Source organism: Metarhizium acridum (genome assembly GCF_019434415.1).
Source record: "Metarhizium acridum strain ARSEF 324 chromosome Unknown scaffold_141, whole genome shotgun sequence".
NCBI lineage: Eukaryota > Fungi > Ascomycota > Sordariomycetes > Hypocreales > Clavicipitaceae > Metarhizium > Metarhizium acridum.
In genome coordinates, this window is record NW_027094020.1 from 142,060 (window position 1) to 156,368 (window position 14,309).

General features: G+C 24.0%; 1 protein-coding gene across 2 annotated transcripts; it reads right to left on the reverse strand.

The window, feature by feature from the left end:
• Window positions 1-5: 5 nt before the first annotated feature.
• On the reverse strand, window positions 6-1,579 carry ISU1_1 (iron-binding protein). 2 transcript variants are annotated; one of them, XM_066119352.1, is made up of 3 exons: window positions 1,239-1,579; window positions 905-1,132; window positions 6-801 (listed from the first exon to the last, which is right to left on the reverse strand). In XM_066119352.1, the coding sequence occupies exons 1-3, from the start codon at window positions 1,345-1,347 to the stop codon at window positions 530-532; spliced, it is 609 nt and encodes a 202-aa protein (XP_065975144.1). In that variant the 5' UTR covers window positions 1,348-1,579; the 3' UTR covers window positions 6-529. The 2 variants fall into 2 exon arrangements, with proteins under 2 accessions (XP_065975144.1, XP_065975143.1); XM_066119351.1 differs by having other exon boundaries at window positions 6-666; window positions 736-801; window positions 905-1,579.
• Window positions 1,580-14,309: the final 12,730 nt, after the last annotated feature.

The window sequence follows — 14,309 nt, forward strand, 5'->3', positions numbered from 1 at the left end:
GTAAGGAACAAGACACAGTGTCATAACAGAGTGTTTATTTGGAGAGGGTTCTCGTCCCCTGTTGCAGTGGCAAACGTACCTCACATTGACAATATCCATACAGAATCAATTCACCCCCATTAAGCATCGTAGGCAAAGAGAGAAGAAGAGCAACTTGATGCACCCAAACAAAACCATTTTTGGATGCCAGACCGAGAAACATGTGGTGTTGTGTCTCCATTCTCCATGCTAGTAGACTTCAAATCCACCGCTTCCACAAACGTACATTAAAACAAAACTCGAGGGTCTCCCTCTGCGAAATATGCAGTTGCCCTGCCCCTAATCACATCCCTTGGCAGTTCCCATCTCTGCCTGCATCACCTTCGGACTCCCTTACTCCTTCATGCATTTTGTCATGACCGGTAACGAGGTGTTTCGCCAAAAGCTGATTGTTGGCGGTATTGTGTAGGTTTATAATAAATTGAGTTCCTTTCTTTTCTTCGTCCACTGTTTCGCCACTCCTAAATGTTCTTCGCCGTGTTGTTACAAATTACGCAGCTTGCTGCATGGTCTCTCTGATCGTCTTGGCGGTGCCGGCGAGATCGGTAATCTTGGCCTTGGGGTTCTTGCCGTGATAGTCGGCGATGGCAGCCTTGATGGCGTCTTCTGCGAGCATGGAGCAGTGAACTGAGAGAGGGTTAGATTTGTGGATTTCTTTTACCAGGACTTTGATACAGCTGCGCTGGAGGTACGTACGCTTGACGGGTGGCAGGCAGAGCTCCTTTGATATGTCGACATTACGAATCTTGGATGCATCCTCCACTGAATCATCGGTTTGTTAGCAATCTGCAGCTTCGGCCAATTTGAGATTACCGAGCGAGGGAGGGTCATAGACTAGTGCATTGCAAAATTGGATATAACTCACATCGCATCCCCTTGACCAACTCGGTCAGATAACTCGAGCTTGCGATTGCGGAACCGCATCCAAACGTCTTGAATTTGGCATCAGTAATGGTGCCCGTGGCCTCATCAACTCGAATCTGCAGCTTCATAACGTCGCCGCATGCCGGGGCGCCAACGAGCCCAGTGCCGACAGCGGGATCCTTCTTGTCCATGGAGCCCGGGTTCCGGGGTCGGCTGTAGTGGTCCAGCAGTGAAACCGAGCATGTTAGCTGAATGTGCGCGAAAAGGGGCGAGAGAGACTGCGAAGAAGAACAAAGTCCCTCGATGCGATGCTGCATTCAGGGATGACCACTTATCTTTATCGTGGTAGAATCGGCGCCCGGCCAGCTGAGGCGTTGCCGCAACGGCGGCGGTGGGAGAGGGCAGAGCCCGGATTGTACGGAAGGGCGCTCTTAATGAAAACATTTTGATTGCGATGTGTATGTGCGATGCGTCCGACTGCGATGAGCGATGGCGCAACAGGTGGGTTGTCGTGGTTGTGAGGTCGAGGTCGAAAATGTGAGGACAAGAGATTAAATGGAGATTTGGAAGGTGGCGACGGCGGACGGAGCAGAGAGATGCTGGGGGTGTATGCTTGGCTGTGGCAGAGTAGCACTGAGAGCACTCAGCGAGATTGATAAAAAACGCCGAACATGTCCGGACACCGGCGCTCGTCATACACCACGGACCAATCAGGGCGCAAGGAAAACTAAAGAGCCGACGCTGCGTAAAGCGCAGGTCAAAAATGGTTTGTGTCATACGGTAGATCCAGCACTGTGTGACTACGGTGCAACCGCTGTGGCAAAACACAGTATGGATATGACGAAGATTTGCGGAACAAGAAAGCGCTGGAGATTATCTTGTCCGGGGGTGGCAAGGAGCCAACGTCCAGAACCAATAGCAAGGTCGAGTGTGAGGGCGAGGGCCCAGCAAGTATTTGCAAGGCAGTAAGTTGCTCCGTGCGTAACGGAGGAAGGAGCCCCCTTCCGCAGCTTCCTACGTCTCGTATGTACGAACCAGTGTCCGATTCGGCCAAACAACGGGCTGTCGATTTGCCCGCCCCACCTGGTCAAATGCTTGTGCAGTTGATGGATCAGCACTAGGGATTGAAGCCTTGGAGCCTTGCGGCCGTTATTTGCACGCTCAAACAAGTGAGCTGTATACGGAGTAGGCTGGTGCAAGACCTGAACGGTGTTAATCGGCTCCAAGTAGGGTGTAAAAGGTCCACGGGTACCCGTGTGGGTTGCTTACCCGTGGGCTTTAGGTAAGTATAAGTAAGAAAAAAAGACTTAAATAGATTTATAAGAGAAAATAAAGTACTTATAATTATTTATTAAAAATATTAAGTGTTTTTAAGTACTTAAATAAAACCTATATAACTTACTTTCTTTATATTAAATTATAATAATTATTATTATTAATTAAGTATTAAAGTATTATACTTTACTTTATATAATACTTATATAAGTATAACTTAAAACCTTTATTATTATTAATTAATACCTTATAAAAGTTTATTAAGTTATACCTTATTTTCTTATTTAAATATATTAATTCTTATATTATTTATATTAAGTATATTATTATTTAATATAAAAATATTTAACTTACTTATTACTTTAATCTTTTAAGATAAATATAATTAATTTAAGAGTATATTTAAGTATATTTATTAAGTTTTATCTTATCTTCTTATTTTAAGATATTAATCTTTATATTATTTATATTAAGTATATTATTATTTAATTTAAGAATACTTAAATTACTTATTACCTTTAAGGTAAATATAATTACTTTAAGAGTATATTTATTAAGTTATATAATAATTAATTATAATAATTATTTTATTATATTTCTCTTTATTATAATAACTTTCTTTTAATTAATTAAATATTTCTTTTAACTTATATACGTAATTGTTACGAACGACACTACATAAGACACGGGACGGGACTGCACTGGCTAGGACAGGCACGACCCGTAGGTATAAGAAGAAGGTAAGGGCACGTGACTAGCCACGTAACCTAAGAGGTAATTAAAGAGGTTAATGTTTAAACATATTAATTAAAGAGGATTAAACCAACTAAACCTTAAGCTAATTAATTAAGGTTTAAAGGGATTAATAGTTAAGTTAATTAATTTAGAATTATAATAGAGAGATAAACGAGTACTTAAGGAGAAGATATTCTTATAGCTAAATAATTTAAATCTTTATTAATTAATTTAAGTAATAGTTTTACTATTAAGAGTTATACTTTTAATAGCCTTATTATAATATTACTTAAAAGCTACTTTATAGTATTTAACCTAATTTACTTTCTAAGAAATAAACCTATTATACCTTAAAACCTAAGCTATTATTACATTTTAATTAATTTTATTTAGTAAGTTACCTTAAAACTTTAAGTAGTAATAACTTCTAAGATATTTACTTTAAGCGAAAAGACTATTAACCTTAAAGAGATAATAAAGTACCTTTATAATAAGATTATTAAGCTTAAGAAGTAGAATTAATAGCTTCTTAATTAATAAAATAATCTTTATAAAAAACTTAAGGTATAAGAAGAGAAACTTATAATAGTTTAAAATCTTACACTTATATTCTCTATTAATAATAATAATATACTAAAATTCTTTAAGCTTAAATTATATAATAGTTATAAGGGTAATATAAGGAACTTTCTTATATAAGCTTAAGCTTACTTATAAGTTAACGAAAAAATCTATATAATACTTAAGTTATAAATTCTTTATATTAATAACCTCTTAACTAAGAAAGTAATAAAATAGTAAGAGCTAACCCTTTACATATATTTTAAGTATAATATTAAAGCTAAAGTAAAAGTTATTTATATTTTCTTTAATTATAAAACCTTTAAAGAATAACTTCTCGTTATATTTAAAAACCCTAATAAGTATAAAGAAGCTATATAATAGCTTACTTAACTTAAGTAGATTGAATTTATAGCTTATTACGCTAAGAAGTTTAAACGTATTATAGTAAAACTTAATTAGAATATTAAACCTAAAATAAAAGTCTTTTATTAAGAACTTAAAGAAGAAGTAAAGAATAATATTTATTAAGAAGATTATCTTAAGCTATTTAATAACTTTATTAAAATAATTATTAAGGTAAATAATCGTTTATATAAGTAACGTTATAAAAAAAGTTACAGGAAATTTAAATTATATACTAGGTTTAATAAACCTAATAATAGTAAGCTATATTAAATATTAATAGTATATAGGTATTACGCTAAACCTATAGAACTTAACGCTATAAATAAGAAAAGGGGGAAGACTTATTATAATTATAGTAAAACTAGACACTTTATAAATAAATGTAAAGCCTTAAAGAAGCTATAAAAGCTAATTTCTAAAGGTAAAAAGCTTTATACTATAAACTAAGAAGACTTACCCACGTGAAATCTTAGTGTAATAAGTAATAAAGAAAGCCTTATATTAATAAATAATATTAGTTTAAATAAAGATTAGAAATTTAAAACCTAACTAATACCTAATAACTTTTAAGAATATTAAATACCCTTACTAAAAAGTAAACCTTTACTAGAATAAATTTAAGAAGAAGAGAATTATTTAACTAAGAAAAACAAACCTAAAATTAAATATAAACTTCTTAATTAAACCTTTTATTATAATAATAATTACTATACGTACCTTAATAGTAAGTAGAGTAGTAAATAGTTTCTACGAGAATAAAAGAGAAGAAGAATAACCCTTATAATACAACTAAAATTATAATAAATTAATTTAAAGATATTAAACGAGAAGTTATATTATATTAAGAATAACGTATATACTACCTAAGCTATAACCTTATAATATAAGAAGAAAGGGAATTATATAACTATAAGTAACTCGCTTAGCTTAAGTTTAATTAATATAAATAGTAGATTAAGTAATTACTAAGAAAGCTCTAATAATACGTTAAAAGATAACCATTAATAATAGCACTTAAAATAACGCGTTAAAGAATAATATAAGAATAGAATTAATAAATTAAGAAATAATAACTATTATTATAATTAAAACTAATTTCTTAACGGAGATCTAATAGGTCTTTATATACTATAAATATTAATAGTATAGTATACCTTATAATTAATGTAATTATAATAAGATAAAGGATTTAGGTAATAATTAATAGTAAAGTATAAGAAAATTTTATCTTATTAAATCTTATTAATAGATTATAATTACCTTAAATACCTAAAGATAAGCCTTACTAACTTATAATTATAAAAGAAACTACGATAAAGTATAGCTAAGAAGTAGTTAATATAAAAGTTACGTAGCTTTTAGTTAATATATAAGGTATAAAATACTAAGTTACACTAAATATTATAGTAATCTTAAAACATAATATTATATTAAGAATACTTTAGTTATAAGCGAGTAATCTACGAGTTAATTAAAGAATCAGCTAACTTTAATAGAATTTACTAGAATACGATTATAAAGTAAAGAATAGCCTATAAAGAGCACCTTATTTAAACTATAATAGGCCTCTAGAAATATATGTAATAGCTAAAGAGCTAAAAGCTAAGATAATAGAGATTCCTAAGAAATACTTATAATATAGTAAGCTATTTAACGGAGAGCTAAAAATAGGACTATTAAAGTATTTACGCTAAAACTACGAGATTAAACTCTAGCCTAGTATTAAACTAACGTTTAATAAAATTTATTCTTAGAACTTTAAGTAAAATAAGGCGCTTAAGGAGTATTTAAAGGATATGTTATAAAAGAGATATATATAATTATTAAAGTCCCTAATAGAATACTTAATTCTATAGGTATTAAAGAAGAATAGGAAATTATAATTATATATTAATTACTAATACTTTAATAAGATTATAATTAAGAATTAATACCTATTACCGCTTATAATAGAAATTAAAGATAAAGTTAAAAAAGCTAAATAGTTTATTATACTTAACTTAAAAGAAGCTTATAACCTTATACGAATAAAAGAAAGCTATAAGTAAATAATAGTATTCTAAACTAGTAGAGAATACTATAAATATCTAGTAATACCTTTTAAGCTTACTAACGTACTAGTAACCTTTTAAAGAATAATTAATATAATCTTACGAAAATAACTAGAAGTATTTATAATTATATACCTTAATAATATTCTTATTTACTTAAATACCCTTAAGAAATATAAACGATATATATATAAGGTATTATAAACTCTATAAAATAATAAACTCTTAGTTAAAGCCTTAAAATACTAGTTCTATTAGAATACTATACACTTTTTAGGGTACGTACTTATATATAAAGAAATATAAATAAGCTTAAATAAGATTAAAACTATTAAGAAATAGCTAATATTAAAGAATTTAAAAGAAGTTAAAGAATTTATAATATTCGTTAACTTTTACTATAAGTTTTTAAGCGAATATAAAGACATTTTATAACCTCTTATAAATCTAATAAAGAAAGAAGTTAGCTTTTAATAGAATAAACTAAAAGCTATAGTATTCTAGAAAATAAAAGATTTAGTTACGTTAAAATCTATATTAAAAGCACCTAATTAAAATAAATCTTATAAGCTTAAAATAAACGCCTTAAACTTTATACTAGGCAAATAGCTTAAATAATAAGATAATTAAGGAAAATTACACCTAGTTATATTCTTCTTAAAGAAACTCTATAAACTTAAACTTAATTATAGGATTTATAATAAAGAACTTATAGCTATTATTAAGTGCTTTAAAGAATAAAGATATTATCTTATAAGAGTAAAGTATTAAATTAAGGTTTATACTAATTATAAGAATCTTATATTATTCTTAACTATAAAGAATTTAAATAAACGATAGATTAAATAGTATAAAACCCTTACGAATTATAACTTTAAAATTATATACTATAAAGAATTTAAAAATAAAAGAGTAAATGCGCTTAATTAAAGAGAGAACTTAAAATTAAATAAGTAAGTGAGTAATACACCTTTACTACGCGCTATTAAAGACGGGAACCTTATATTAGATACCTAAGAAATTAATATAATATAATAAGTTAAGCTAAATAAAACATAAATATAATAAATTACATTATATATTAAGAATAATAGCTACCTAAATAATTAAGAAACGAAAACGTATTTATTTAAGAAAGGTAAGACCTTCTTATATAATAAACGGTAGTATATTTCTAATATACTTTAAGAATAGCTTATTAAGAAAATATACGAGCACTTATTACACGAATATTAGGGTATAAGGAAAATAATTAATAGGTTAAGAAGATTATATAACTTCCTAAAAAGTAAAAAAATAGTATAAGAAGTTATTAAGAAATGTAACACGTATAATAAAGTAAAATTAACGCAATACGTATTATACGAAGAATTATAACTAATATTACCACTTAAAAGAGTATAGTAAGCTATTATAATAGACTTTATCGTTAAACTATTAAAGTTAAAAGAACCTATAATAGGAGTAGCTTATAATAGTATTTTAATTATTATAAATAAACTTATAAAATACGCCTATTATATTCTATATAAGGAATTAAGTAATACTAAGAACTTAGCGTATATATTCTTTAAAATAGTTATTATATAACATAGATTACTAATAATGCTTATATTAGATTACGATAAATTATTTACCTTAAACTTTTAGAAATGCCTTATAAAAACTATAAAGATTAAATAAAGCTTATTAATAGTATTCCACCTATAATTAAATAGGCAAATAAAAATCTTAAACTAAATACTCGAATAATATCTATAAAGCTATATTAACTACTAATAGAATAATTAGGTAAAATAACTACTACTAGTATAATAGGCTTATAATAGCTCTAAGATTAATAATATAAAGATATTACTATTTAAGGTAAATTACGGATTTAACCCTATTATTAAGACATATATAATATAAAATATAAACGCGCTAGTAGTTATAACGTATATAATAACTATAATAGAAATATAAAAACACTTATAATAGAAATAGATATTTTTATAGAATCGAATAAAATACTACGCGAATAAAAAGAGATTATTAGCGCTAATCTTAAAGAAGAGATATAAAGTATACCTTATTTACAAAAATATTAAAACTAAACGACCTAATAATAAACTTAACTAAAAGAAAATTAAATTATTTCTTATTAAACGAAAAATCTTAAATACTAATTATAGAATATTATTATTAAATAAAATGAGAATTTATCCTATATTTTATATATTATTACTAGAGAAAGTACTAGATAAATCTATAATTACTATAAATATTATAATAAAAGATACTAATAAATATAAAGTTAAGCGGATACTTAAAGCATAAGAAAATATAAAGAATTATTATTATCTTATTAAATAAAAGAGATATTTAAACTCTAAAAACACCTAAGAACTAGCTAAAAATCTTACGAATTACTTAACGTTACTTAAATAGTTTTATTTTTAAGAAACGCATTTTAATTAATCTTTTAAGTATTATTTAATAACTTAATACTAAATTTAATATCTAAGAAATAAATTAAAATAGAATTTAAATTCTTAAAAGGAGTAAAAAGAACCCTTATAATCTTTTAAAGCTATTTTGCTTTCTTATATTTCATACGTTTTAACTCTTTAATATTATTAATACTACGCGTAACCGCACGTATTATTTTCTTAAACTATAATTTCTTTTATTTTTATAAACGTAAGACCTTTTAATTCTTAGCTAAGGCACGCTTTTTAGCTTCTTTAAGCTCCCTTTTAAGCTTATAATATTAATTCGTAATGTTATAAAGCTATTAAGGGGTTACCCTTATAATATTATAATTCCCTTACTTATTTATTATACACTTTATATAATAACTTAAATTAAAAACGAAAGCTTTATATTAAGAAAGTCCTATATAAGCGTAATAAGCGTAAGCTTTTATAAAGAATAAAGATAGATTATTAATTATCGTAGAAAGAAGGTTATTCTAGTAAAGAGAAGAAGTAAATAAAGCTTTAAACCGCTATTTTAAGACACGATTAATTAATATAATAGTATATAATAATAAAAGAAAGAAAACGTATAACACTTAAGCCGGCCTATTTTAATAGCCTTAAGAATAAGACTAATAAAGAAGAGGTATAATATTACGAATAACACTATATAAGATACGGGACGAGACTATACTAGCTAAAATAGGTATAACTTATAGGTATAAGAAGAAGGTAAGAGCACGTGACTAACTACGTAACCTAAGAGGTAATTAAAGAGGTTAATATTTAAATATATTAATTAAGAAGAATTAAACTAACTAAACCTTAAGCTAATTAATTAAGGTTTAAAGGGATTAATAGTTAAGCTAATTAATTTAAAACTATAATAGAGAGATAAATAAGTACTTAAGAAGAAGGTATTCTTATAGCTAGATAATTTAAATCTCTATTAATTAATCTAAGTAATAATTTTACTATTAAGAGTTATACTCTTAACGGCCTTATTATAATACTACTTAAAAGCTACTTTATAGCATTTAACCTAACTTACTTTCTAAGAAATAGACCTATTATGTCTTAGAACCTAAGCTACCATTATAGTAATATAATAAATATTAAATACTTTATATATTATCTCTTTTATATATAAGTATTTTAAGTTAATATTAAATTAATTAAGTAAGGTCTTTTTAACGTAAAACTTATTAAAATTAAACTTAAACTTAATAATTAAGCTTTAATTTAATCTCTTAAGTATATAATAATAATTAATTTATTAAGTGTATTAAAAGAAGTATTATTTTTATCTTATACTTTAAGGTTTATACTTTAATTAATTTCTTAATACTTAATTATAATTATTAAGTTAAAAAGCTTTAAGATATCTTTAAAAGGTAATAATATCTTATTATATATAATTAATAAAGAAGAGAAGCTATATAATATTTAACTTAAAATATTAAAGCTTTTTATTTATTATATATATAACTTATTCTCTTTAAGTTAATTTACGTGTTAAGTAAGTAATTTCTTATTTATATTATAATTAACTTAATTTAAGTAATAAATATAAGATAAATACTTATATTAATATTATACTTATTTAATAAAAAATAGCTTATATTATTAAGCTTATTTAATATATTTAAGTATTTAAGCGCCTTTTATAGCTTATATAAGTATTATTATTATATTATTATTAGAATATTAGTATTTAAAAAGTAATCTTTTAATAATAATAGCTATTAATTACTCTTATAATTATAAATTAATATAAAAAAATAATTTATTAATACCTTAATTAATAAATAATATTAATTATAATAATTAATATTATAATAAATACTTTAAGAGCGCTTTAATAATATAATACTTAATTAAATAATAAGGTAATTTTAAGCTATTCTTAAGATATTTTAATATAAAAGTTACTTTAAGATTTATTATTAAAAGCTATAAATATCTTTTAATATATTTTAACGTTTATAAAAAAAAGCCTAATAAATAATATAAGAATACTTAAAGTTTATTACTTTTATTTATAAAATATAATATTATTAATAAAAATAATTATTAAAAATAATTTATAAAATAGTTATATCTTTTAAGAGTTAAAGTTAAAGACCTTAATAAATAACTCGCTTATAATGTATAATTATTAATAAGTTTTATTATAGCTTTAATAATATATTTTTATATACTTTTACGTAAATACCTTTTAATAATATAACTTAATTATATTACTTAATTATCTAAGAAATAATAAGCTTAAATACGCTTAATAATATTAATTTATATACTTAATATTAATTAAGATAAGTAAAGCTATAATAGTATATATATCTTTATCTTTATATAAAAGAGTATTATACTTATTAGCTTTCTTCTTTATATTATTAATTATTTATTATAAAATTATATATAAGGCTTTAAATAAGCTAGAATTTTATATATTAGCTTAACTTTATATAGCCTTTTAAGTAATATTAAGATATTAATATATAAATTACATTATATTTTAAGAGTTTAAAAGTATTAAGCTATTATTATAACTTATAAAATTTATAAGCTATAAAAAAATCACGTTAATATTAATAAGATAATTAACTTATTTTTAGTTCTTATTATTAAATTTACTCTCTTAAAAAGTTATATTAATATTAAAAAAGATATTAATTAATTAATAAAGCTTATAAGCTTATAATAATATTAAAGTAATTAAATTTTATTAAGTAATAACGTTATATATTAATTATAATAAAACGCGTTTTAAGTGTAAGTTATCTTATATATTTATAAAAGCTACTTACACCTTATTACTTTAAGAAAAATATAAGGTAAAATTTTAAATCTATAAAAGTATTAATAAAAATAATTAATAAAAATACTAGATTTATAATAATAAGATATATAAGAGTATAAATAAATATCTTATACCTTAAGAATAATAATTAATATTAAATTTATATGTATTTTATTTACGCTTTTAATAATATCTTAAAAATAACTCTTAAGGTTATTATTAAGCTTAATAATTTCCTTTATTTTAAGCTTATAAGTATTATTCTAATAATTTATACTCTTTTTAATTATTATTATCTTAATAATATAAATAACCTTTTTAATAATAAGATTTAAAATATACGTAATATAATAAATAAAGTAAATCTTAGGTTATTATTATTTAAAAGAAATATACTATAAAATAGCTTTATAAAAATACTTTAACTTAAGGTAAAAGCTATTATTATTAATAATAAATTTAACTTTCTTTAATAAATAATATAATTATAAATTATTTTATTAAAGGTAATAAATAATCTCTTAATCTTACCTTTCTTTAAATATATTCTTAAATATATTAATTAAATTAAAAGTAATTATTTAAAGATTTTACTTTATATTAATAAAGTAATATAATATATTAAGTATTATTTAAGTTTAAATATTTTTAGTTTAATTATTAATTATTAATAATATTTATAATCCTTTTATAATATATTATAAAAGGGATTATTATATTAATATAATATAATTATAAATATATTTTATTATTAATAAAGTATTAGGGATTATAATACTTAAGTAAAGAAATTTAAGGATATTATTAAAAGTAAGGTTTATAATAATATTTATAGTTAAGTGTATTTAAGTAATAAAAATTAATAACTTCTTTTATATTTACTAGTATTATTCTAGTATTTTAACCTATAAATTAATTAATAAAATTAATATATATAAATAATATATTACTTACCTTAAATTCTTATTTTATATCTTTAAAAGAGTTTAATAAGCTGTTAATTTTATAAAATTTAACTTTAATAAGATATTTTAATATAATAAATATATTATTATTAATTTAAGAAGTAAATAAATAAGTAAGTATAATATAATAATAATTATATATAACTTTTAATATATTATTTAACTATTATACGCCTTATATAAAGGACTCTTATATATAAGATTAATAAGAGAATTAAAATATTTTTCTTATAATTAAACTTAATAATAAACTTATTAAATAAGTAATTATTTATTATTAATAGAATTTAATTATTAACTATTAAGTTATAAAGTTTAATTATTAAGTAAAGTCTCTTATATTATATAAAAGATAATTAATATTTATAATTCTCTTTAAATTAATATTTAATAGGTAAATTATTAATAATAAAGAAGAGAAGAATAAATACTCTTAAATATTATTATTAAAATTAAAATTTATAATAAAAAGAAATAATAAAAAAGGTTTAACCTTAAAGCTTTAATAAAAAGATAATAAGTAAAAATAATATATAAAATTTCTATTAAGTAAAAATAAGCGCGTAACTTATAATAAAGTAATTAATAAATAGTTTTATATAAAATTTTCTTATTATAAAACTACGCGTTTTTATTTTTTATCTCTTTTTACTTTTAAGTTTTTATTTATTAAATATAAGATAATAATTTTACTTATATAAGTATTAGCTAGCTTAAGTAACGTATAAGTAAGTATTATATACTATATTTCTTATTCTTTTAATTATTTAAAATAAGTTTAATTATAAAGTAAAAGATTAAAATATATTATTATATAATAAAATTTAAGTTAATATTAAATTATAAAACCTATTAATAGCGCTTAAAAGGTAAGTAAAATATTATATATAAGTTTACTTTATATATTTATTTAATAAATAAATATTAATATTTCTCTTTTTAATAAAACCTATAATAAATCTCCTTAAAAAGGCGTATTAAAAGACTAATATTATAATTAAGTTTATTTTAGTATATTATTAAGAGAATTATATACTTAATTAATTCTATAATAAAGTTTTTTATAATAATAATATATATAATTTATAATATATTAAAATTCCCGGCGCCGGGCCGGCGCCGGGTAAGAACTCACCTTGGATTGAAAAAAGCTTGTGGGAGCCACAGGAGACGAGAAAAAGCCTAGAAAAACGACGCGCGTCAGCCAAATCCGCCCGGGAAAAGCCTGGAAAACGAGCCGACGCAGGCACGGCTCTAACGAGCTCGTGAAGAGAGCTGGGAGCCGTTGCGAGGCTGGCCCGATATCGAGGGCTGTGAAAAGAGGCTGTACGTACGAAAATTAAGGGTTTGAAGAAGGAAGAAAGGAAGGAAAATCGGCAGCTTAATTCAAAGCTCTTATAAAGGCTATGGCAGGCCTTAAACAGCCGGCGGCAGCTGGCCGAGCCCAGACCTCTAAATGTATTGTATTTTTTGTAGTTTTTACTATACTATATTGTATTGTATTGTATTGTAATATATTACAATACATTACAGGATACGAATACCTATAAATGTATTATAAGGCTATAAAATATCTAATATTATAAGTAAATGCTTATATAAGCATATTATATATTAAAATAAAGCTAAAAATCACGTGATTTTAGATCTTTAAAAATTAACCTTAAAATGTGGATATTAAGCGAGATATTAAGCTTTAAAGTTATGTCTTAAAATAAAAAGTAAGTAAAGTGGGGCGAATTTTCAATTGCTTATAACTTTTTAAGATAATAATTTATAGTAATAAAAAGTGGAGCATTTTAAAGAGCTAATTTAGCTCTTTTTAATGATATAAAATTTTCCCTTATAACCCTTATAATTAGCCTTATAATCTTTAGTTTAAGAAAACAGGGGTTTTTTTTACTTATAATACATTTATAGGTATTTTAGTTATGTAATGTAATGTATTTAAATACAATACACGAAAATACAATACAATACAAAATACAATACACAATACACTTGTATTTACTATATTTGTAAGAGCTCTGGCCGAGCCCGGCTAGGCAGCCCTGGAAGTGAGGACAAAGTGAAGTTCACTATAACACACTAACTACACCAGGAATATCCGGGACACGGCGTTACGCCGGGCCTGGGACGGTGCGGCATA

Bases quoted from the DNA above. Each gene is read 5' to 3' on its own strand.
- ISU1_1 (XM_066119352.1), bottom strand. From the start codon at position 1,347: ATGTTTTCATTAAGAGCGCCCTTCCGTACAATCCGGGCTCTGCCCTCT. The intron at 1,133-1,238 runs ATAAGTGGTCAT...GCTCGGTTTCAC, and splicing joins CCGATTCTACCACGATAAAG to TGCTGGACCACTACAGCCGA. The intron at 802-904 runs GTGAGTTATATC...CCGATGATTCAG, and splicing joins GTTGGTCAAGGGGATGCGAT to TGGAGGATGCATCCAAGATT.